The sequence below is a fragment of the Podarcis tiliguerta genome (genome assembly GCF_965153285.1).
Source record: "Podarcis tiliguerta genome assembly, chromosome: 2".
In the NCBI taxonomy this organism is placed as follows: Eukaryota; Metazoa; Chordata; class Lepidosauria; order Squamata; family Lacertidae; genus Podarcis; species Podarcis tiliguerta.
In genome coordinates, this window is record NC_139535.1 from 91,600,803 (window position 1) to 91,626,584 (window position 25,782).

Here is a 25,782-nt window from a genome sequence, read left to right on the forward strand (position 1 = left end):
TTTAAGGCTCGGGGCGGTTGCACCGAACGGCTTCATGAATGGAGGCACGTGACCCAAACATCACGTGACGTGTCCGTGAGCGGCGGCAGCGGCGGACCCCGGACTCTCGGTCCCTCTCTGCGTGGCGGCCTCCCCCCCTCCCCGCCCCGGCTCCCCCCCTCCCCCAGCGGCACCGAGCGGAGAGGGTGAGAGACTGCGCGGGCGGCCTGGGGCCCCCGGTTCTACCTTTGGAGGGAGAGGGAGGAAGGCAAGCCAGCGCCGCCGCCACCCCCCCTTCTCCACGAGGGAGGGAGCGAGCGAGCGAGCGAGCGAGCATTAATAAGCGCGGGGGGGGGGGGGCGCGTCTGACATAGAAGCGGGGAGGGGGGTCTTTTTTAGGGGAGCCCTGCCTCTCGCTCTCCAATTGCGCCCGGGAATTTCGGGCGCCGTGGAGTTCAGCGTTTCTCTCTCCACGGTGTTTATTTATTTTCATGATTATTATCTGAAGAAGCGACTCTTGCAATGTAGGTGGAGACTTATGTTGACAGGAGCATGGGCCCCCCTCCCCAATTTCCACCCGGGAATGTTCTGGCGCGCTCGGGGGGGGGTGCGCTCGGGTGTGTGTGAGAGATAATGATAATATAGTGTGGGGGGAGGGATAGGTGGGTCTAGGTGAGCGGGCTTCCGTATTTCAGCAGCCGATCTTCGTTTCCCCACCTCCTTTCTTCTCCTTTGCTCGTTGACTTCATTTTCTGTTGCTGACAGATGGGTGGGTGGCTTCCCCCCTTTCTTTCCTTCTGAGGGGTTTCTGCGGCGTGGGTGGCCGTATTTATTTCCCCACCGCTGTCGTTAGGAGGAGAGAAATGCCATTGGCACCCCACCCCCGGTTTTGCCTCGATCCTTATTGTTGTTGAGTTTGCTTCTCAAGTAGTGGGGATGAAAAAGTAGTTGGGCACCTTATTATTCCGTTTCTTAGGGCAGGTGCTCCCTCTCCCCTGCCTAGAGTGGGGGGGGGGGGAGCTGCTCCCTACACACTTGTGTGTGTCTCCAGGGATGTGCAGCCATGTCTGCTAATGTTAAAGGGCTTGCCGTGCTGACTCATCAGGTGTCTGGGTGGGGGAAAGAGTGAGTCTATGTGGGGTGGGGCAAAGGGGAATATGTAGAGAGTATTCGGGATTGGGGGGGGATCTAAATCACCCCATTGCATCCCCTGGCACAGCCTACTGTGTGCAGAGCCCAGACACTGCTGACTCATCAACATGAGGTCACCACTAGGTATATGCTGCACAAAGGGAGGTAGGGGCTGACCGGCTGATGGGACCTGTCAAAAGGGTTAGCTGGGGGAGAGAGGGTGACTTGCTGACTCACTTTCTCACTAGGTGATAAGGCAGAGAAGGGTGCAAGTTCAGGAGATGGTTGGGAAGGGGATTCACCTGAGATTCTTCCTCTCTGCTACTTGTCTGTATTTTGCCTGCATTCAAAATGTTGTGACAACTGTAGCTTTCTGAGCATATGTCATACACTGTATATCCATGTGCAGTTTATGTGCATTAGGACAGAAGTAACTGTATGTGGGGAGTGTGTGTGTGTGTGAGGGAGAGAGAGAGGAAAAAAAAGGGTTACTTGGCAGAACTTTTGTAAGAGACCTATTCCTAAGTGCTTGTAGATTTATGCCAGTATGTATGTTTGCCCTGTCTGCTCGCGTGTCCTCAGTGCTCTCTCTGTACATGTAGGTCTTAACTTTACTGTTTTGGCTAGCTTTATAGACTTTGTAAAATGGTAGTTCCTGAATACCTTTATGGAAATTGCTGCTACTTGTCTATGCCGTCTTTGTCAGACAGGCACGATGTCCTCAAGGACTCTGTGAAGGTGCTTGGCATGCTGTCACACTGAAGTGGGAAGGGCACAGAGATGCAGATTCCCTTGTTTGTGCCTGCACAGCTCTGCTTGATTTGTATAATGGAGCACGTCTGTGCAACAAGTGCATGCTGTCCTACCCTGAGTCCCTTGTGTGAAGTTCCCACAGTGAAGCTAGCTGAAGCATGCTATCGTCTACAGCCACAACTCTGGAGGGCAATCTGTCCTCTGCCAGTTTGAGAGCGGCTTGGCTACTGGGGACTGGGCAACTTAATCAGCATGTCATAGATATTTAGATTGTGATTATATGGAGATGGTTTGTGTGACAATAGCTAGCTGCGGTTTGATGTCCTTTTGACGGAGATCTCCACAAACTGATTCTAATTCTAAAACGGTAATGTTAGAAGGACAGAGAAAGTTAATCTAGTCTGATTCCATTCTCTGTAAAAGGATACTTCAAACCTAGTGTTCCTAACAGACTGATGCGTAGCATGTCTCTTTCCTGGGCTCATTGTAGCAGGATAGGAGATGATGAACAGCTGTCTTGATTCTCATTCTGGGTGTCTGACATGGCAACCTGGACAATGTATTATCCCTTGGATATTTAGATAATTGCAGTTACTTACAAAGCTTCTGGCAAATAGGAAGCAAAATAGATGTGCCTTATCTAGAAGCATTGTACAGTACTTGAAAATAACGATTCAAAGGTGTGGAGAGAGATGAGCAAGCTCAGTTTTAAGTATAAATATGATGAGCTCCTCAGGGATCATAACTAAGGAGTCTGGCAGTCTGGTAGGAAGAGGTCAGGTTACTGATTTTTGGTCCCCTTTACTTCAGTTCTGCTGAGTAAGAAGACAACTTGTGTAAACAGCAGTTCTGAGGCACTTTCTAAGCATAGCAGGGATATTGCTGGGGCCAGTCAGGTCTGCTTTGAGGAGACAGAATTCTCTAGTGACTCTTATGTTTCTTGAAGTCTTAACTGGGTAAGCATCTACTTTCAGGTTAAATATTCCATAAGTGAGAAGTTATATATAGAGAAGCCCTCATAAAACACATGAAAGTCATATACTTGCAGATATGTACAGTGTAGTGTTGAAACTACTGTTCCTACTTCACCTGTTGAAAAGCCTCCCGTTGCTGTTCTCGTCATGCCCATCTCCTTTCTCATCCCTTGCAGCTGGGCCTCCTCTGATGGGGCTGTCTCTGCTCCTGGAATGGGTGACGTCACCATGTTTACACTAGTTTGATGGCACAGCTCTGTGAATCAGGAATGTTGAGAATGGGGCCTGTGTTGAATCATGCGCTCTGCTGTCAGCTCTGTTGTGAGCGAAGAATTGGCGGTGCTTGTGCTGAGTGCAGGCCTTTTGAGCTTGGCAAAATGTGTCGAGGTTGCACTTTTTCCCTTTGCAGCCGTCGCACTTGGCACTTTCCAGTGTGATCTTTCTTCGGGAAGCTGTCAAAAAGCTGAGAAATCAGCAGTCTGGGGAGTTAGACCAAGTTTGTCTCTGTCTGGATGCCAGTTCTCTCCGGCCGTCCTCCTTGCATGATGTTAATAAGTCCTTCTGTGGCCAGCAAGTCAGGACTGTAGAAGGGTCTGGTGCCATCCCAATTTATGCTGGGTACAGAACACGCTAAGTTTGGTAGGGATTCCACTTCTTGACTGCCCTCTTTTGGCCTTTTAAAATCTTTCTAGTAATGAAGGTTGTGCTTGTCTAGGCACAGACGCAGCACACATTACTCCTTCTGATGAAACTAAGATGCCTAAGTCTCATATACAAAGATGAGTTCAAGTATCTTCATACTTTGACCCATCAGAGTGACTGAGGTTTTTTTTGCTGTGTCTCATCTTTTTCTCACAACATAGACTTCCCCAATAATTTCCTGTGCAATGAAAGAGAACTATGAGCACTAAAGATTATTTCCGGGCAGCCTTTATATCATCTCTTCTTTTCCCTGATGATGATAAGTAACTTCGCATTCTAAGCATTGATCTCTAGACATTAGAGTCCTGGACTTGCCCTATGAAAGACATTTTTGAGTTGGCTGGGCAGGGCACTAAGTGTATTTACTTTCCCACTAACTATCTCTTTCCTGGGATATCTGTGGAACATCACTTATACTTGGCATGGTGAATCTTATTATTTCCTTACTTCTGCTGGATTTACAAATGTATGATGGGTCTTTGCTTAAACAGTTTCTGTACTTTAGAAATGTTCAGATCACTCTCACATGAATGCTTGCAATGATGCCTAATACATTCTCACATGTCTCAAAAGAAAATCCTATACCTGGAGAAGGAGATTGTGTTTGGAGTATCAGTTCTAGTGCTGTGGCTGTTCAGTGAGTGGGGGACTTTCGTTTACAGTTCTGTTGCTGGAGACCTATAACTGCACATGGTTTTTAAATGGAGCAAAGTCAGAAAAATGAAAGCAAAGGGTTATACTGTTGAGAGGCATACTTGTGCATTCTGTAGCATTTATTTTACCAGTACTGAAAGAACATGATTTTTTAAAGCATTACTGTGGTGACAGAGGGGAGCCTTTGCCCTGTTGCAATTGTGTTTTGGGGGATGGCAATACTGTGTTCCTCCTAGTCTATTCTCTGAATTAAAAAACTTAACTAGCAATTAATGTCTCTTTCCCCCACGTATTTTTAGAATGCTGACTCCCAAAAGGCGAGTCCCAATACTGCCTGCAATCAGGTTTTGGATGTTATAGCGCAGCAAGCTAAGTGTCTTTTCCTTCAAGATCAGTAATTGTTTGGAACCTACTTGTCAGTTTTAAAGACAAAAATAAGTTGGTAGGTCCCTCTAGTAAGACAGTTGGGACCCCCTGCGTTAGTGTGCAGTAAGCCTTTAATCAGTGACCACAGCCATATCCTTTGGGCATAAGCACTTTGCTTGTCAGCAGTTTTCGGTGCTCTAGGAATATCAGAGTTGTTGCTGGCCTATTAGTGATCTTGGAAAGCGCTGAAGCCATCCCTTCTGGGGGTGCTGCTGGGGGACCGTTCCTTGGCTTTTGCTGACACGAGCTTGTCTTAATTCTCTGCTATAAATGTGAACTGATGTTTTATGCATTTAACAAACAAGAACATGGGCTGTGTGGGAGAGGCATTTATTATGCCATGTAAGTGCTGATGATGTGCCTGGTGGGAGGTGGATGTAAAAACATCCCTGTCTGGATGCACATAGTGACTCCTCTGTCCCTGACACAGTCCTGGCCACACCAGCAGATTTTCTTCTTGCTTAGGGAAAAACCGTGGCTTCTGAACTATTCCAGACAAGTAGCCAAAGGTATAGTATTTATGATGCCTAGTGTGTGTGCATTTTGGGGATGCATGTGACCTGTAAGACACGACTCATCTCTTGCTGCAATCCCAGATCTTCTGCAGGAGAACATTACTAGTGTTGCATAAAGTTCCAGATTAAGCCTGAAGAGTAGCACGGCAGGATTCTGCTTTCTTTTTTGTTTGTGATACGTGGTGGACTGTTCTGGCTTATACCGACAGCTACACCAAGGCATGTCTGTATGTGATGTCTTTTTTATGAATCCACTTTTGTCTGCTGGTTTCAAAAAGAACATTCTAATAATGTACTCGGCAGTAAAAATTTGCTTGCAAATGTACTTGCTGTCCCATGTGTCTTGTGAATTCTGGCATTGCAACGCTGAATTTTATTCTCGCTAGACTAACACAATGGATGTAAAATTACTAAATGTAAAAGTATAATCAGTGTGGGTTCTTTAATTTGCCTTCTGATTTCCTGAGCTTTAACTATAAAAACCTGATTACACTTCCCAGGCTTATTTCTGAAATCATAATTGCTGGAATCTTGAGAATCTTTAAACTTTTTTTTAAAAAAAGTTGCATTTGGCATAGATTTCCCTAGCGACACACATTCTGGAAGCTTAGAACGTAGTGACATGAAACCAGTAAACCAGCCTTCCCTAATCTTGCACCCTGTACTACAACTCCCATAATTCCTAAACATTGCCTATGCTGGATGTATCTTATAGAATTTGTAGTCTTATTATTATTTATTTATTTGAACCCCATCTACTAACTGTCTTCTTTCTTTCTTTCTCTCTCTCTCTCTCTCTCTCTCTCTCTCTCTCCCCCCCCCCCTCTCTCACACACACTCTTATGCATTTCCTCCAACCCAGAAATGGCTCCCGAATGTTGAGTCCCTTAGGTGTTAGTCGCAAATATCTGGAGAGCACTAGGTTGGGGCAGTTTTCTAGGAGCCTGTATGCTCCCTATCATTCCCTCTTCTCCCTGCCCGCCACCCCCTGTGTCTTGCTATTCAGTTTCCCAGACAAAGAAACACTTGAGACAGCTTGGGTCAATTCATATGCACCAGCTTCTGTCATAGGGAGTATTTATGAAGACTGCTCCCACACAAACTCTCTAGTTTATGGGGTGTCATCGTAGCTCGTGTAGCTTTCAGCCCAATCATGGAAAGAGAGACAGGCTGGTTCCCTGGCAAGCCTCTTGGGCTACAACTCTCCTGCTTGGTTATACTACGAAGCATGTGCTGTAAGCAAGGCTGTTAGTATGCTGAGTCAGCATGACTGGCTCGGCACAGGCGTGCAGGACCCTGGCTGCCAGGCTATTTTTAAATGTGGCTTCATCCTGCTCTGGCTCCTCCCAGGGTTCTTAATTCCCCCCCTGCCATTTGCCTTCATGTATTATAGAGAACTGTGGGGCTGGTAGGGACAGAGGTGGCAAGGAGCTGTGGTTAGTCTCTCTGTTTGGTTCATGCTGTTTGGAGCGCATAGGGATTTGTTCCAGCAGGGAGCCTTGCCCACTTCCCTGCCTGGTTCCTGAGCCAGATAAGTAGGGATCTGTAAATGAGGTCTCAGGATCTTGAGTTTGATGGTGACCTCTGGCCATTCTCTTTTCTTGCAGAATCTGACTGTGAAGGCTTGCGTGTTATGACGACCCCCAACAAAGGAAACAAAGCCTTGAAGGTAATGGGGCACGAGTGGGGCTGAGCCGTCCGTGGACACTGCCAGAGCTCCCGTGATACATGTGTTCCCTTCTGTGTCCCCACAGGTGAAGCGGGAGCCAGGTGAGAATGGGACCAGCTTGACAGATGAAGAGCTGGTGACCATGTCTGTGCGGGAGCTGAACCAGCATCTGCGGGGCTTGTCCAAGGAGGAGATCATCCAGCTAAAGCAACGCCGGCGGACCCTGAAGAACAGGGGTTACGCCGCTAGCTGCCGTGTCAAGAGGGTGACACAGAAGGAGGAGCTGGAGAAGCAGAAGGCAGAACTTCAGCAGGAGGTGGAGAAACTGGCCTCGGAGAATGCCAGCATGAAAATGGAACTTGATGCCCTGCGCTCCAAGTACGAGGCGCTGCAGAACTTCGCCCGGACCGTGGCCCGGAGCCCTGTCACCCCTGCCCGGGGCCCCCTCGCCGCCAGCATGGGGCCCCTTGTGCCCGGCAAGGTTGCCACCACCAGCGTCATCACAATAGTGAAATCCAAAACGGACGCCCGGTCTTAGTGAAACGAGGGCTTGTGTGTGCAGGGCAGTTAGGCACAAAGCTCATCCGGAATCCCCAAAGCACAACCCTCTCCCAGATGGCCTAGCCCACACAGGCACACGCTGGCCTGCTTGTCACTGCAGTCCCTTTGTTTTTAGCTTTGTTCTGGTTGGTGTGACTGATGGTAACACAACCCTTCTGTGTGAGCAGAACCTTCCACCCAGAGGTATTCTGGGGACAGAGACTGAAGGACCTCGGTACTCTAGCCAAAGAGATTCTCAGCAGCATGGAATAAATTCTTGGGGAGAGAAATCGCCCAAAGGGGGGAGGGCAGAGGTCATAGAAAGTTGGAAGACCTGCTGTCAGTGATGACTTATACCATTCTTCCAGGGTTGTGTGTCAGCTGTCCAGTCTGCTGCTTGTAAATTGCTTGGTATCAGTGGCTATAATGGGGGTAGTTTGTGTAACCATGTTTATATTAACATCTAGTTGCGCCTTTTATGTTTAAAGGTGGGATTCCTTAGGGCTTTTCCTAAAAGGGGAGGGAAGGGGCAAAACTGCAGTTTCCTGGTGTCTGTGCTGCTGAGAAGGGAAAGGAGCCAGGGATGGGCACTGTTGTAGCCTGCCTGTCAGGTAAAAGGCAGGTTCTACCGTGGTGACTACAGGCCGGTTTTGTGCCTAATGTGTTGCACTGAACAAGACCAAAATCACTAGTTGTTTCCTGTGTTTGGAGAGTATCAAGTGTCTCTAGTGTGATGGTTTACACAAGTCTTATGTGGTTTTAAATAGCCCTTTATTTAAGAGAGAAACATTCATTTGAAAGAATTCTTAAATGATCTAAGTCTCAAAAGTAAAACTGGATGAACAACTTGGATTTAATAGTCTCCTTTTTAACCTGAGAAGGGTGAGAATATTTGACTCTCATATTCCTGGAGACTTTGCTAATTTAAAAGAAAAGAAAAAGAAAAGCAAATTTTAAAAGTTTCTCGCTAAGTCTTTGTGGCTCCAAGGTTGTTTTTTATAAAGAGTTATCAGACTTTTATTTATAAATAATGTTGGGGGGGGGGGAGACAAAAAAAGGCTAGTCCTGTTTGATATCTTTTTGCAATTGTACCAAAAGTGACTTATTCTTGAACTCCTCACCCGCTTCTTTTGTGCTCCTGTTGTGTTTAGTTGTCTGTGCTCTGAGGTCTTGTGTGGCGCTGTGATGTGATGGTGCCAATGGCCATCTTTGCTGTGTGGATGTCCTGTGAGCATTCTTTTTTTTTTTGCTTTTCCTGGGCTGAGGGCAGGGCTTTCTTGGGCATTTCCCAATGACCTTCTGATGATCCTCTCATTAGAAGGTTTATCTGTTTATGATGGCCTCACTTCCTCGGCTGCTGAAGTCTGAGGTAAATTGTTGTTGCTGAAACTGAATAAATCAGGCATAGGCAAACTCCGCCCTCCAGTTGTTTTGGGACTACAACTCCCATCATCCCTAGCTAACAGGACCAGTGGTCAGGGATGATTGGAGTTGTAGTTCCAAAAAACATCTGGAGGGCCGAGTTTGCCTATGCCTGGCATAAATTATAACTGGCAGACACTCTTGCCTTCCCCCATGCCACTTTGCATCACAGAGTTTGCTTTCCTGTGGATACGGGGTCTCCAATGGTCAGTCCCAACATGTCAAAAAAGGTTGGGTAGAAGAGGCCACTGCCCATGCTGCAGCAACATGAATCAGTTAGTGGAGCTGGGAATGTAACTAACTCCAGTATTTCCTAGGGTTGGGCCACAGGCTGCATACATCTAGGTTCATTCCTTGGGAAGAATTATTTTGCTGTCAATGCTACCATCAACTTACCTCCTGGCTGTTGTTTTCTATTCTTGGGCATGTTGAGAAGTACTTGGGAAGCGCCAGTGGAAACTCCATAGAGACTCAGTGTGATTGTCAGTGTGACCCAGGAAAATCCAGCTTTACTATTTATTCTCTGGATACTCATAAAGTGTTGTTGGAAGCCTGGTCACGAGGTTCTCCAAAGGAGAGCCTTCTGGCAGCCTGCTCTTTTCTGAGAGGAGGAGTTGCCCTGCCTTCTGTGCTGCTACCCAAAAGTGTTTGGTTCACAGGGAGCAGGTGGTCATCCCTTTATCAAGAGGAGCATGTTGGGACTTTGGCAGTATATATTTGTCAGGCTGTCTCTCTAGGTGTGCACTTAAAACTTGGGGCTTTGCCTAGAAAACAGTGTTCTTAAGAGTAAGCACAGCTAATGAGTTCTAGTCAAGAACACATTCAGAAATTTTGACTGAAGCAGCATAAGAATAGCACTATAATTGGCAGACACTAGAACCCTCCAGCTGTTACGATATTGCCAGCAGGATTGAGAAACTTGCATAGCTCAGGCTGGGCAGTACAGAATCCGGTGGCTTTTCAAACTGGCATTCTACTAGATTTGGCCTTCACGGCTAAAGAGAAAAACTTAATGGCCAATTTTGAAGCAAAGAGGTCAAATTCGTATAAACTGAAGGGCCAAATTCTTACCCAGCAGATACCCAGGGACAGCACTCAACAATTTCCATTGAAAATGTTTTTTCCATTTCAATTTGCTGAAAATTAATTCCCCGGAGTCATCTTCCGAATAACCCACTCAGTGTGAGAATTTCACTGCCTAGAACATCTCCTAGGTGCAAGAAAGAAAGAAAGCTTTAAATGAGGATTAGTTGTCGAAAGTCCTCTTCTTGAGCTCTCTCCAACTGCAAGCTTGCCGTTTGCAATGTAAAGACAGGGCTGCTCTCTACCACCAGCGGTTCTTGTAAATATCGCAACCATTCTTTCGACATGGCAACCTGGGGTGCTTTTCTGCTGCCCTTTGAATATGTGGACTGCAAATATGCAGTTGGCAGTATAGGAACAAGGAAGAGTGTGTGTTTAAATAATAAAAGAGCTCTGGTGTGGATGTACACTTAGCTTTGCTGGAGATTCCACCAAAAATTATATTGGCTACTCCATACTGCAAATTTAGAAAGAATAGGTAAGAGGCTGCTATTGGCAAGGCAGCACCTTTCCCCTACTAAGGCTGTTAGGTGTCCGACCTGAAAATGATTGAATTGTATGGAGTATGTTAGGGCTGCTGTGGGTCAGATGTGAGCTTGTAAGGTCTGGTAAGGCTCCAGGGATTTATGTCTCTCACTCCTGGTTTAAAAGGCTTAGAAACCATTGGAGGATTGATTATGTAGGATTGCTGGGTCCAGAGCTGTCCTACCTTTTATTGTTTTTTAATCCTTCTACCTCTCTGTACATCTTTCCCTCCCATCTTCAAGCTGTGCGTATTTTCTTCCCCTTATTGCCTTCCATTTTCTAGTCCTTGCCAAAGAAATCCAAATTCTGTGAAAACCAAACAGTTGTAATCTGAGGAAGCAATATTTATGCAAACTTGTCAAACTGAGAAACCACAATAGCATGTGACTTGGGTTTCATGGTCACCAAACTGACAAGCGAGAGGCGGGATGTGTGTGTGAAGTGAAATCTTAGGTCCCGTCATAGCTGGCTTTTGAGAGTCACGTGAAGGGCAGTTCCATGGGCTGCCATGCTCCCTTGATGAGCAACAACTCTTGAATGCCAGCTGTCTGACCTCTGCCTGCCTCTCCATTGGCATTGGTGTGCTTCTCTGTACTGTATACTGCTCCATGGAAAGCAGGGCGACGACACCTTTGGTGGTAACTTTGATATTTAAACACAGCTTGTATGAGAAAGTGATTGAGTGGGGCTGTCTTCCTGGGGTAGAAGTTTCTTTTCAACAAACCTTGTTGACTCTTATCATGGACAATTGTCCAGAACAGTTCTTAACAGCTTGCTGGAGTTGGCCGGGCTTCCATTGCTGCTTCCTCTTAATGGGTTGTCTACTATTTCCATCTAGATCTTGGATAGCAAGAAGGGCTCCTACTGAAAGTCTCTCCTCTAGAGTTGCAACTCGTGCCCTTTCCGAGGCCTAAAGAGGCGAGACGCTGTCCACAGCTGGGTTTGTTGGAAGAAGTGGCAGGTGCCTCACCTTGAATACAGCAGGTGTGTTATCAGGCATGTTCTGGCTTTGGAAAGTGGGAAGGATTGAAATGAAAGTGATGAATCTTCCAACACTCAAGGGGCCCTTCAAACCTCCCATCTTCCTTCACCCAGTTTCAGTCCGTCTCCTACTGTTTATGAGTTCTTTCCATCCCAGGTGCCCCTCTCAAGCCCTTCCCCTTGATTTCTCTTTCTGGTATATAGAATTCGGAGTGTGATGGTTCTTGTTTTCGAGGTGCTTGTTTGTTTGGTTTTTCTGCTGTGAAGGGTGTTGTGTGTTTATTTCTCCTTTTTTATTATGGGGCATTTTGTTTGATGCAACAGGTGGGGAGCTTTGCTTTCTACTTAGCTGCAGAGCAAATACGTGAAGTATAATTCCGCCCACATGTGGCTGGCTTGTGGCGGGGAGGGGGAGGGGGGCTTGTTTTATGTCGTGGTGAATTGTGTAAAAGTGATCTCTTTGATTATGGAACAATTATTTTGCTTTGGAAAAAGCAAGCAAGACTGCAGGCTAGGACTAGGGCATTTGACACTTAGGCATGGCTGGAGATTGCTCAGCGTTTGCGCATTGTGCCCTCAGGTTGGATAGCTGGGAGTGTGTGAGTGCATAGATACATGGACACACACATCACATGCATTCATGCTTAAAAGTCATGCATTCCTTGTGTCAGATGTTCCTTTTTGCATCTCTTGTGCCCTTGGCACACTCCAGAGATGTTGCAAGTTGGCCTTGGCAGGGGGTTGGACTAGATGACTTTTGAGGTTCCTTCCAAGTCTATGATTCTACGCTTTCTTCATATGTTACCTTTAAACAGGATTGGCATCCTGTGTATTGATGAAGCTGCACTCAGAATTGTAGCTGAGCTCCAGCGGCATCTTGCCTTCCCTTCCACTGGAAAACACAAGCACTTATTGACAGCCCCCCTTTCTTTCTCTCTCTCTCACACACACCTTCCTGATGTCTCAAGCTATATTTTGTCAGAAAAAAAGCTAATGTACAGGAAGGTCATTTCCTGTTTGATAACATTGCTGCTTTCTTTGATACCTGCAGTAGCAGGTAGCTGTGGCTGCTAAAAGAGAGGTTCTTCCCCATGTTGAGAGACCAGGACAGTATCTCATGGCAGTCTTGCTGTGAACGTCAGGCAGGTTCTTCCAAGAGATGAGGATTTATGTTTTCCTCTCCCGCTATCTGATGTATACAAGCTCCGGACACTTGCGGCTGTCACCTGTATGAACACTGAGCAGTTGACGTGAATAGTCTCCTCTTTCCCAATGAAGGTATGTTACTGTCTGGCTAAGGCAAGGGGGGTTGTTATCTTCAGAGAGTTCCAAAACAAATCCTACTTGTCGTTGCTCTTGCCCTCACCTGCAGTTTGTTCTGAGTTTATTACACCCTTTGCCAAAATGGAATATTATGGAGAAAAACAATACAAATAAGAATATTCAGAGCACTTAATGAGACGGGCTAAGGACTTTTCCTCCCCAACCTCCAGATGTTGAGGATAGTCCTTACAACATATTGATAAAAGAAATACACTGCTGCTTTAAAATGTTTCTTAAAAGGGGGGAAGAGGAGTATTTTGATAAATAAATAAATAAATCTCAGTCTCCAAAGCTAATAAAACTGGAGATTAATTCTATGTGCCAGGGGTGTAATAGCATATTGTCAAGTCCTGGGGCTCTTCTATACAATGGGAGAGCCCAATGAATTAATCAGTATTTATTGCTAAATTATTGTCCTTTTTCAATCTGTAGATATCTGATAACTGTTGGGGATTTGTTGCCACAGCCCCAGTGGAGGTGTTGTTAATTTATTTATGTATATAGTGTATGTTTGTTGATATGAAGCATTCTTTATTTTGTATATGACCAATAAACATCTTTAAAGAGGCTGGTTCCTATGATATTACTGACTAAATTTAGACTGGCAGATTTGTTTCCTGTTGCTGACTGAATTGACTGAGGCTTGGTTGATTTCATGCAGGGAATGTACCTTTTTTCCCTGCTGTAGAAAAGAAAAAACAAATTTGCTTCCTCTTAGGGACTTCCCAGACAATCCATTTTAGCACAATACTTGTCTAATTATTACCCATTTGTTGCAAGCAATCCAAGTAACTTCCCTCAAATTTGCACTTCTGATGCCTTCTTCCCGCACTGGATGGATATTTTCGACCTTTGTAAGTCTTTCTTCAATTAGCATATATGTTGCTGTTCTGCCTGCTGTGTGGAATTGTGTTGTCATCCCTCATAACATCAAATAATTTTTTCATACTTTTTTCCTTTTTAAAAAAAGAACTGCATCCCCAGTTGTGCTGAGCACTTGGAACATTTCACTACTTAGAAAAAGTTTTAAAAGCATGAAGTCTGTTGCTTTCCTCATCCGCTACCCTGCTATTTTAAAAAAAACACTCTTCATAAATAAGAAACAATTCTTTGCTGATTTTATGCTGTTCAATTGTAAAAAGCCAGTTGTAACTTAAAAAAAAAAAAGACATTGCGGCAAAGCCATTTCCTTACTAAAGTAGACATAAGGTACTGCACTACTGGAGCTAGAGTTTGACTAGTATTAAGGGTGATATTTAATTGCTTAAGAGAGTGGCTACCTTTTGTATGGACATGCTCAGGTCCTTCAGTCCTATGTACATCTGGAGGTCAATCTAATTCTGTGTGATTGACTTACATGTAAATGGGCCAAGGATGGGGCCATAAATGCTGCTGACCTCAACTTTGTGATTCAGAAACAGGTCAAAGCACAAGACAAATGCCCATTTCTGTTCTCTTGTATTGGGTAAAATCAAAGCATCATAATCTTCCTATTTCCCAGACCACTTAAAAATTATTGGTGGTTTTTACTCCACAGTGGATGTTGAGATGATGATGACTAATTCATCTACCACCCTTTGTGAAAGACCAAAGGGTTGTTTACAACATAAAACATAAACAGTATATGTCAATATGTCACATGATAGTTATTTAAAGTACTGTAAAAGAGACATAATGAATTTGTTTTTGTAAATTAGCATGAGAAACAAATCATAATTAACAATGTAATGCATAAAACCTGTGCTATCACACCAGAATTTCATGTATTTTGGTTTAGGCCAGTGCTGCTGGGGAGGTACACACTTTCTGTCTGAAGGCAGCAGTCCTTATTAGCCCCCCGCTTCCCCATCAACAATTTTCCAGACCTATTCCTCACCCCCCCGCCACTCAATTTTGAAAAATAAACCAAACAGACTAAGACTTATTTTAATGTGTTTATTATAAGTATTCTATGTGCCTGTGATAGGCTACTGACTTTGTGTGGCTTTTGCTTGCTCATGTCACAACGTTGTTTATAGTCATAACAGGACTATAAGTCAGGACTAAGTCAGACATCTGGAATTACAGGGCAGAACTAGCTGCATAAGCTTCTACAGTACAGTGGTACCTTAGGTTAAGTACTTAATTCGTTCCGGAGGTCGAACCTGAAACTGTTCTTAACCTGAAGCACCACTTTAGCTAATGGGGCCTCCCGCTGCGCCACCGGAGCACGATTTCTGTTCTCATTCTGAAGCAAAGTTCTTAACCTGAGGTAATATTTCTGGGTTAGCGGAGTCTGTAACCTGAAGCATATGTAACCTGAAGTGTATGTAACCAAGGTACCACTGTATATGGATGGCTCTGTCTCTCTTTGTGTCTCTTCTTTTAACTTGCAATATTCTTCTATGTTTAACTGTAAGTGAAAAAGAGGGGAAATAAGCATAAGGGACAAAGGAAACTCTTTTATACAGTCAGATTATTAGACCATCTATCTCAATACAGTATTGTAAACAGTACACTGACGGGCAGCAGCTCTCCAGCATTTCAGAAAGAAACCTTACCAGCCCTACCTGAAAATGCAGGGATCAAACCTGCAGGTAGAACTGGAGGCGCTTGCTTTATATATGAAGGACCATGCTGGTAACAGCAAAGTCGCTGACTTACAGCATGGGGCTTTCATTTCTGCTGTAATTAAAAAAGAAAAGCTTGTGTCCAGCTATAGCAGCAAGGATGTGCAGGGCTTATGGGGTATAATAAGGAACATTTGACAGCTGTCAAATAAGAGAGGGTCAATTGCTCACTTTCTCTGCCTTTCTTAGATCATTTTCTGATGCTGCCAATTGTATAGAAATGACCAGATCTGCGCAGTTGCCTCGATTTCTGATTTCCCATTGGGGAAAAAGTAATCACAGAAAACTGGTGCTTCACAGCAGTTATGAATGCCAGCTGTTGACTCCTTTAGCTGTAATTTCTTGCTCGACCGTCAGGACTGTTAGACAAAATGCTCAGATTGTATCAGCCAACGGTTCATGGGCTTAAGACCTCGGTCCCCTCTTTCGGGAAAACGGCAGGAGGGAAGGTGAATATCAAATCTGAGAACTACCTGGCCAGAACTAGCGCAGCTCCGGCGCGCCTAAGGTTGGAAAGTGCTCGGCTGCCACCACCCTTTCCACCTCAATGCCAGCGCGGAGCGGCGAGATTCTAGCGGAAAGATCCCGGGAAGAGGCGGGCGTCAGGCTAGCCCGAATGCGGAATACTGCTCGGAAAGCTAGAGCCTCCGGCGCTTTCTGCAGCCGGAGGAGTGAAAGCCGCCATGGGCTGCGAGTCTCTCTTCACGGAAAGAGATGCCTGTAGAGCGTCGTCGTTCTGGCATCTCTATGGCGGAACCCTTGTAGCTATTGGACCGGAAGTTCTGGCGAGGAGCCTCGTTGGCCCTTCTAGCCTCCTTTGTGAGGAGTTCTGGCAGCGAGCCTCGTCACCTTTCTCTCTGAATGGCGGCAAAGTAAGGCCACTCTAGCTTCCTCGGTCGCTGCTCTGGGAGGCCGGAAGCGGAAATAGCGGAAACCACCGGCTGGGCCGGTTGGTACCCGGAAGCCACCGGGACGATGGCGGCTGGTTGGAGTTTGAGCCGCGCGGAACGGAAAGCGGCGGCTCGTGCCGAGTTCCTCCGGCAGGAAGAGCAGCGGGAGCGACGGAGACAGGTACCGGGACCTGCGGATGGGGCGAGGGGCTTGTGGGTCTTTGTAGCGCTTGTGGGCGCCGCTGTTTCTGCCTTGCGCCCACGCCTCCTCCTTCCCCATCAACCGCCCCCTTCCTCTGTCTTTCTTTCTTTCTCTCCCTCTCCGTCTCTTTCTCCCCCGCCGTTCGGCGCCAGGTGTCGCGGATCCTGCGCAAACCGGCGGCCGAGCGGAGCCCCGACGAGGCTGCGCTGCTCTCCGGCTGTCAGGAGATCGTCCGGGATCTGGAGCGACTTGGCAAGAAGCGCGAGAGGCTGCGGCGGCGGCTGGAGGAGGTGTGTGCGCCTTGCTAGCTATGCCCCCCTCGATGCGTAAACGAGCGCGAGTGAGTACGGAGGAAGGAGGGTTTCTCGGCGGGGCAGCCACGTCAGTCGCTCGCCGGCGGCAGAAACAACACCGAGTCACGCGTGGGGCACCCTAAGTGGGCGCTAGTCTGCAAACGAGCCTGTTAGCCTTTACGGTGCTACGGCGACGCTTCACTTTTGTTGGGATTAGAGTGAACGAGTGAGCTAGTGAGAAGGACGGAGGGGATGAGCATCTGGTATTACCCATGTATACATTTATCTTGCTTGTTCAGCTACTACCTGCTGGTGACAAAACACACAGTGGAAAGTATGTGGCCTGCTTAAGAAATACGTTGTCCAAAGTAAATTCTTTCCAACACTGCTTAGTGTGGCTTGCCTCTGATTATTCTATTTTTACCACCTGAGAAAACTTACTCAATTTAATTTTTTTAATTTAATATATTTAGGCTGTTTTTCTGGGCAAATGTCCATCCATGGCAGCTTGTGTTCAAAACCTATATACACTTAGAACTATCCTTTAACAGCAGCCCCCACCCGTTTTTTAAAGCAGAGCCAGGAAGAACATAGTTCAGTCAGACCATTATCTAGCTGATATATGTCATATTCGGAAGACCAGTTAAAAAGTGAAAATGTTTCTGAAAACCCTGCAGTGTAATTTGACTGAGGGCTTTATTTTCCTACAGGCAGGGGAGCCAGTTGCTGTTAGAGTAGCATTTAAGTTGGCTTTCAGTTGTTACAAAATCAAACTTCTGCTACAACCCAAAGTTGATTTGGTCCATGTGCTTGAAAGTAAGTTTTGTTACATCAGAACGCCTTCTAAAGAAAAATGTTTAGGGTTAATGCTCTTGTTAGCCATCTCCTTGTTCTTGATGAGCTGGTCCCCCCTCACTTATTCCCACATGTCATTAATGTATCCTGTTTCTGACATGTAAGATGTTTCTACTGAAGCTCGCTCTTCTATTTAATGTCCTCCTTTACAAGGCTTATAGAGTTGAGGACAAAAGAAAGAGAGCAGAGGGAAGAGACTAAAAGACATGGCTGAGTTTATGTCATGTGATTAGAATTGTACAGGGCTTAGCTGAAGTGGTCCTTTGGAAATAATTTCAGTCCCTCATTCATCCACTCTTAGGTTTGTGATGAACCTGAAGAGTTGAAAAGAAAAGTCAGTAAGCTCTCTGCAGCTGTGCAGGGAGCAAAGCATCTCATCATTTACACAGGAGCTGGCATCAGTACGGTAAGACTGTGTGGTTGGCTGTTCTAAAATCACCTGGTACAAGATCCTATAGTGGTTTGTATTTATTAGTGTGTGGCTACACATTATGTTCACCATGCAAGAGCAGTCCAGCTCTGACTGTTGAGAATCCTGTAGGCTCCCTCAGCAACAGATAAATATAGAAGAAACTGTATTCAAACTACTTTTGTTCCCTCCTAGGGACAATTACCTGTTAATGAGAGAGGTAAGCAAAAATAAAACCAGCTTTTTCATCCATGCATGTTTGATTGTGATTCCTGTCCGGTGTTCTCTGTCTGTTGGTTGGGGAGTTTGCAGAACAAGAAGAGCTAGACTGCTCTCTTGTGGTGAGTATAACATGTAGTGTGACTCTTGATGTGAGTTGGGCCACTTTCACAAGTGAAACAGAACAATTGTTTTGAACTTATGAAAATAGTTTGTTGTAGTATTGTTAACAGCGTTCTTATTTAGAGGTAGTGAAGAGGCACTCCCAATCTGAAGTATGGGAAGTGTGGATACTGAGATGATGGAACAACTGTTTTGAATGTATGCAGGACAATGGGAAGCTGTCTTATATGCAATCATAGAATTGGTATGTCTAGCTGAGTATTGCCTATTCTTTTTGTAAGCTGCTTTGAGTTTTTTCTACTATCAAATGGTATATAGATTTCATGAAATAAATAAATATACTGACTGATAGCGACTTTTCAGCACTTCAGATGAGACTTTTGTAGCCCAATTGAAGCTGCGACATTTTGCATGCAAGGCACAGGTGGTGGTGACAACATTGTGGAGTTGCATGAAATACTGATTTCAGCATTTCAGAAGCATTTTTAACTGATTGGGTGGGAATTCTGGCGTCTCAGAATTCATTTGATTTTGCATTGGATAGTTAGTTAGTTGCCTGACACCCTTTGAGATAGATTAAGGTTTTGCCATAGAAGAGGTTGTGTTAGAACTACTCTGGATAATAAGTGGGTGACATGCTAAATACGTTAAAGGAACGCCAGTTTTAACTGTCACTTTGATTCCTCGTGTCTCAGAGAAACAACTAGCATTTTGCATGCCCACCTAAGAACCAGTCTACATAGCCAGTCTGCATATTATGTTTCTTCATGTTAAGGAGCATGTCTCTTTCAATCTAGAATACAGAAGACTCCTTTCAGAAAGCTGTCCCTAACAGGAAAGCTGCAGAATCATCATGTTCTTGCCTCTAGCTGTCTCTTGTTATTGGGAAGAAAATAGCATTTTATCAGACTTGCCTATGGCAAAGCAGCTGTTGGACAGTGGGAGATGCTGCTTGGCTGGCTGGGTTTTTCCATTCTGTTATGTTTTACAACTACCGTATTTTTCCGTGTATAAGATGAGGATTATTTATTTTAAAATTAAGTTAAAATGTGGGGTTCATCTTATACACGTATAGCACAGTGTGGTGACGAGCGATAGGTTGTTGCGGCTTGCAGGAGATTGTCATCTTTGATTGAGTGGTTGATTGGTGGATGCGGCAAGATCTGTTGTGGCTTTGCTGCCGCTGTGGCAATTTGGCGGGCAATTGGTGAGGGCTGTTGGCGACCGTTCTTACGATTGGTGTCATTGGCAATATGTGAGAATGTCTAACAATACAGTTATTGTTCTATAAGCTCTGTAACTGGGCAATCCCCCCAAAAAAATACCTCAACAACTCTGGGCAATCCTCTCCCCAAAAAGCTTAACAACTCTTGGCAATCTCCTCCCATTTTCTTAATTTGGAGTCCTCAAAAATAGGGGGCGTCTTATACACAGGGGCGTATACTGTATATACATGAAAAAATACGGTAATCTGCTTTAGCAATTTGGGAGGCAGAAGAGCAGGGCAGATTAATCACATGTTTGCCATGTGAGCAGCATACGAACCTTAAGTGCCCTAGCTAGGAAGAAGTTTGGAATAAGATTTTTCCTGATGGAGGAAAATGTTGAGGCCATTTCTCAGGCAGATTTCAGTATGGTGTTAGTTGACTGATGGGGGCAGGTGCTTGTATCATGAAGGGCTTTCAGTTTTGGATGATGGTAGCAGTGGAGAGATGTCTGAGCAGGAGACTATGGGGGTTGGCAGGGCTTTTAGGATGTGGCAGACAAAGTTGCTGATGAGTGTGGCTGTGTATTGCTGAAGGTCCCTTTTCTCTTATGTCTCCTGGTAACACAGGCAGCCTCAATTCCTGACTACAGAGGCCCTAATGGGGTATGGACAATGCTGCAGAAAGGGAGGAGTATCAGGTAACCAAAACTTGACCATTCAGATGCTTGCCTGGTGCTTGGGAAATTTCTTAGAAGATCTTTTCCACCTTCTCAGAGAAGGCTCCACTGGAACATGTGAGATTGACTACCGATATTTAATACAGTTTTTATCTCCACTTGCCAGGGCTGTGGATCTGAGTGAGGCAGAGCCCACACTCACCCACATGAGCATCGCCTGTTTGCACAACCACAAAATGGTAAGGCTGCATATTAGTCAATCCTATACTCCCAGGGGCAAAAAGAGATGGCACCAGTGGGGAACATAGTTGGGGCATTAAATGTGAAATGGATATTATGTCTGGAGAATCAGGAATGCTGGAGAGCCTCTCAGTGCAGAGGATAAGGCTATGCACACCCTCCCTGCACAAATACTGTATTGTTAGACAAAGTGAACCAGATACGGGGCTTAGAGTAGCAGAGAAATAGACAGTCTTTGTTTGTGTGTTGGAGGCTGGCACTTAGGACTCCAAAAATGAACCTCCCTGTTAGGTACTTGCTTCCTGCACAGGATGGAATTATAGGGTGAAGTGATAGCACATAAATAGATATTACTTGCTGTAAAAGGCAGCCAGAATCCATGAAGAATTAACAGGTTTGTGGCATATTGTATGGGAGGTTTATAGGCTGCTTAACACACTCTGTACTTTCTAGGTTACTTTAAAAGACTGTGGTATGACAGTGTATATTGACGGCACCATAGAAATGATGCTGCATGTGGGTTACAAATGCATAGCATTAATTTTGCTGCACTTTGCTGTCTGCTCTTGAAAGCAATTTCTTAAATTAGGAAATGATGGATTCGGTACCAGTCTGCGAAACCACCCAACTTGTTGACGATATTCTCTCATTTTGAATGCAGGGCTATGCTGTCTTTTATCATTAACTCTGCTACTTTCGCTAACTGGCACCTCAAACAGAGGTGATTCCATAGTGCTCACTCCTGGTGAGCAGTTATTGTCCACCCATGCTTTATCAGGCAACCACATTTAGCCACTGTCTCTCCGCTCCTGCTAATCAGCTATATCTCCTCCAGCTATTTTGGCAGAGCAGTGAGAAAGGGAGGGGAAGGTTGGCTATTTAACATGCAAACTGTGCAGAACATATCTTAACTGCTGATAAAGGGAAACAAGAAGTGACTTGCTTTTAACTCTACTTTCTCCATGCTTAACACTCTTATTTTTCCCTGTTTAGGTAAAGCATGTGGTGTCACAAAACTGTGATGGGCTCCACTTGCGCAGTGGGCTCCCTCGGGAAGCCCTGTCTGAGCTGCATGGAAACATGTATATAGAGGTGAGCATATGCAGAGAGCGGGGCTTGGTGTACCATTGTACCATAGGGAATGATAACACAGATTCTGTGCTTCCATTCAAAATTAGGTTTGCACATCCTGCACACCCAATCGTGAATACGTGCGAGTGTTTGACGTGACGGAGCGCACAGCCTTGCACAGGCACCATACCGGCAGAGTGTGCCACAAATGTGGGGCACAACTAAGAGATACAATTGTACACTTTGGGGAGAAGGGCATCTTGCAGCAGCCCTTGAACTGGGAGGCAGCAATAGAGGCTGCAAGCAAAGCAGATGTGATCCTGTGCTTGGGATCTAGCTTGAAGGTAAGGCAGGAGAAAATGTCATTCGATGTACAATTCCACTATACTCTGTAATGGTTTAATTTCAAAAATTCTAGAATTATATTGGAATCAGCAGGCTGAAAGCTCAATTTATAGTCTTTAAGGTTTATTGTGAAAGTGTTTGCAAAAATAGAAGTTGCTGCAACGTAGGCACAAATATGTATATATTTCCCCTTTTGGAGCTTCTTAGAAATGTAACAATAGAAGTTTCTGTAACATAGGCACAAATATGTATGCATTTCCTCCTTTGGAGCTTCTTAGAAATGTAACAATAGAATCCTTTGAGAATATTTTCCTGTCTCATTGGTTATAGCCAAATATATGTCAGGGGAAGGTTATGGAAACAGATTTCAAATATCTGGTCAAAGATAGGTCATAAAGCAGCTTGGTTTGTATGAATGTCTTGGCTTGCATTCCCCCTCCCCCCTTCATTTAGAGATTTAAAAAGGAGTGGGAAACCTTTGACCCTACAGACATTGGTGAACTGCAATTCCCATCAGCTCTAGCAAGCATGGCTGATGGCCAGGGATGGTGAGAGTTGTAGTTCAGCAACATCCGGTGAGCCAAATGTCCCCAAACCTGGATTAAAGTAAGGATGTATACAGTTAAGTGGTTCATAGCTGAATAACCCAATAAAGTTTCCCAATAAGGCAGTTTGTATTATTTCAACATGTTAGTGTTTGCCTCTCTATGTAAATGTGAAATGTAAGAATGAACTAAAGGATACCTGAATTGGCCTTATACCATATTTGAGTAGTTCACTATTTTTTAAATATAATCATATAAATCCAGAATGCGTATTCTGGATCTCTTACAGTTAAATTACAGTAGACCCATAACTTGTGGTGGTGGTGGGATTGTGTTCCAAGCATAGCACATAAAGCCAGAATTGCATACAGTCAAAACACATTGGGAATGCCAAAGGTTTCCTGGACACCCCCATCATCATCATCATCATCTTTATTATTATTATTATTATTACTACTATTATTTAATTGCCAAGGGTGTCAAGCTGAATGCGCACAAGTTAAATGTGCATAACTTGCAGGTCTGCTGTATAGCTTTATTGCTGTTAGATCCTGACACTTGCTAGAGAGCGCAATAAGGAAAGGCCCATCTAGTCCAGCTTGCTTTGCAACAATCCCAGTAACTAGCTGTTACTAGATGTTCCATCAGGAATTGGCCAGTGTTTTACCAAAGGATCATGTCCTGCTTACACTTCTCCCCATCCATCTCCATACTTTAGGGTGTTTTGAGAAAGTATTTTAAGTTTAGAAAGTGTTTCAAGTTTCTTGCCAAGTGGGACTGTAGTCCTAGGTACATTTCCCTGGGAGGAAGCCGCATTGGAGCTTGACGCCTAGGCCTGTTTTACTGTACGACTTCCGTCTAGCTGAGGTAATAGCTAGCTGAGGTGACTGCTAGTTATGTGTATTTTAATAGTTGCAATACCTGCAAAAGTGTTTGGTTCGAGTCTTTTGGGCATGCTAGCCATTGGACTAGAAATAGGATCAATTAAATTTTAGCAAAAGCCTGTGTGTTGCCCATCATCACTCCAGACAGTACACTTTAGATGTTTACTGGGACTGGTCATTTGCATTTGATAGAAATTCTTCTACAGATGTTGAATCCTGCAAAAGCCTTGGCAACCATGTAATCCTGGAAGTTGGTACCAGAAGACTGTTCCTGCTTCCCACATCCCTTCTAAGTAGTTTGCAGTAGGCATTGGTTAAAGCTGAACACAAATGACTAAAGATGAACTGTGTTGCCAAGTATCTCAAAGTTTGAGACTCCTTCCCTCTTCTAGCACTGATGAATATTTTGGTTGTGTTGTCCTTCTCACAACAGGTTTTGAAGAAGTATCCACATTTGTGGTGCATGAGCAAACCACCCAGACACCGCCCTAAACTCTACATTGTAAATCTCCAGGTTAGTTTGAGCCTTGTCATTTATGGGCAGAGCAATTTGCTCTGGTGATATATGCAAGTGTATATGATTACTTTAGTTGCTTCCATGTGTTTATAGGGTAGGACCAAAGTTCAAGGTTTATTCCGTCATGCAGCTGGACAAATTTTGTGCATTATCAAAAAATTGCGCAGTGTGAAATATGTTTTTGTGCAGTTGGGCGTATGGGATTGAATAAAGAGCTAAGTAGTTTCTAAAAGAGAAGTAGATAAGAAAAGAAATGTTTAGGTTTAAAGGATATACAAAAAATAAGCACTTGACGTGTCTGAGTAGAATGTATGGTAATGAATATAACATCCCTATGGACCAAAACTCTCTTCATTGATTGGTCCATGGCTGATAACACACTCCTATTCCATGTTGTCACCGGCAACCTCAGCAGCACCAGCTAGCAAGGGGGCTGCAGGGCGGAGCTCTTCAGCTCTGCTCGCTGATAGGTTGGAATGAAGGGGCAATAGCTTGGCGACCTTCCCGAGAGGCAGTTGCGGTGCCCCATGAGCATCGAGCATGGCAGAGAGTGGGACTGGGAATTAATCAGGAGCAAGTATCTTTGTTAAAGCCCATGCAGAGGGCTCCGTAGCAACCAGCCGTTGCCCAAATCTGCTCCTCAGTCTGCCCAGGCGAACTTTGGGAGATTTTCTGGGCCAGGGAGCACTCGTTTTTTTTAATCTTGAATTTTTGTGCCCAGGGCAAAAACCCCTGTGGCCCCATCCATGCTATGCCACTACCTAGAAGCCATCTGGTGGATTCCTACTTATCATTGGTTGAAAGTAATTCTGTAACAAGTCCACATTGTCAGATTTCAAATAAATTTTTATGTTGTTCACATGTTTATATTGAAGTTTTGTTCCTTTGCCATGGGATAAACATGTTACCAACGTTTTTACAATAAAAGTGAAAACCTAGTACGTGACACATGAGGATCATTGTGAATGTCATGGTAGCAGTGCTAAGTCAGTTCACTTCATTCACAGTATTACTGTTCTGTCTACAGTGGACACCAAAAGATGATCTGGCAGCCCTGAAACTTCATGGGAAATGTGATGATGTGATGAAGCTATTGATGGATGAGCTGGGGCTTCCCATCCCTTGCTATGACAGGTCAGCAAAGATAATGCTTGGCTTGAGCACTGTGCCCTTATGCACTAATACTTCACTCTTGTAGATAGTCGCAGATTTTTGAATGAGCAGATGCTAAATGTAGGCTCTTCTACATTTAATCTAAATGTTGGTTCTTGTCTGCTTATACAATATCATATACGGAGGTTTATAATTAAATATAGCTTCTTGTTTCTTCATAATGTGATGTAATTTAAACATGGCTTGTATCAGGAAAGAAATATGCACTGAACATACTTGCACTTGTGAGGACTTGCAGTCCAGCCCTGTTTTACTGGAGTATATCATGCATGGTTGTAAACACACCCTTTCACTTGATACTTGGGCTTTATGGTAATTCTCTGCGTGCTGCAAACTTAATATTACATATTATTGTGCTTGCAGAACAAAGGACCCCATTTTCTCTTTGGCTGTTCCTCTGCAACCTGAAGAAGAAGGCAGTCATAGCAGGAGAGCTGTGGCTCCACCAGTAGGTCTTCATGAAGTGCAGCTGGGAGAGCAACAGCAGACACCCGTGGGACCCCTTTCTGGCGGATGGTTTGGCAGGGGCTGTGCAAAAGGCACCAAGAAAAGAAAAGTGTCTTGATAATGGAATTATAAGGGTGTTGTTTTTTTTTAACCTTGAGGACCAACTGAAGTTGCTAAAATCAGGACAAGACCTTACAACTGCACTGGATTTGACCAGAATTGCTGGGCTAACTGGAAAAACACAGCTGCTATTTTCATAATGTTTTGTATAACTACTCAGTTTGTAAACAGAGGCTGAAGCCTAGCTTGGTTTCTGCTGTGGCTGAGGAGAGGTTGGTGTTTAATACTCAGGGCTGTCAATTATTAAATATTATTAATAAAATAAAACAATAAAAGGCA

General features: G+C 44.7%; 2 protein-coding genes and 1 long non-coding RNA gene across 7 annotated transcripts; 2 read left to right on the plus strand and 1 right to left on the minus strand.

The window, feature by feature from the left end:
- The first annotated feature begins 9 nt into the window (after positions 1–9).
- MAFG (MAF bZIP transcription factor G) lies at positions 10–13,244 on the plus strand. Of its 5 annotated transcripts, XR_014508721.1 has the most exons (4): positions 10–185; positions 6,742–6,803; positions 6,889–8,483; positions 8,841–13,244. XR_014508721.1 is itself a non-coding variant. In XM_083430229.1 (3 exons), exons 2-3 carry the CDS (start codon positions 6,768–6,770, stop codon positions 7,339–7,341), a joined length of 489 nt encoding a protein of 162 aa, XP_083286355.1. In that variant the 5' UTR covers positions 10–185; positions 6,742–6,767; the 3' UTR covers positions 7,342–13,244. The 5 variants fall into 5 exon arrangements, 4 of the variants coding, with proteins under 4 accessions (XP_083286355.1, XP_083286357.1, XP_083286354.1 ...); XM_083430229.1 differs by having other exon boundaries at positions 6,889–13,244; XM_083430231.1 differs by lacking the exon at positions 10–185 and adding an exon at positions 358–503 and having other exon boundaries at positions 6,889–13,244.
- A 156-nt stretch (positions 13,245–13,400) lies between these two features.
- SIRT7 (sirtuin 7) lies at positions 13,401–25,782 on the plus strand. Its single transcript, XM_083430210.1, has 11 exons — positions 13,401–13,531; positions 15,476–16,357; positions 16,531–16,668; positions 17,828–17,932; positions 20,112–20,182; positions 20,328–20,400; positions 21,395–21,493; positions 21,580–21,816; positions 23,680–23,760; positions 24,791–24,897; positions 25,300–25,782. Exons 2-11 carry the CDS (start codon positions 16,262–16,264, stop codon positions 25,499–25,501), a joined length of 1,209 nt encoding a protein of 402 aa, XP_083286336.1. The 5' UTR covers positions 13,401–13,531; positions 15,476–16,261; the 3' UTR covers positions 25,502–25,782.
- On the minus strand, positions 14,599–15,598 carry LOC310672691. Its single transcript, XR_014508724.1, has 2 exons — positions 15,458–15,598; positions 14,599–15,069 (listed from the first exon to the last, which is right to left on the minus strand). It is a non-coding gene; the product is annotated as an uncharacterized lncRNA (long non-coding RNA).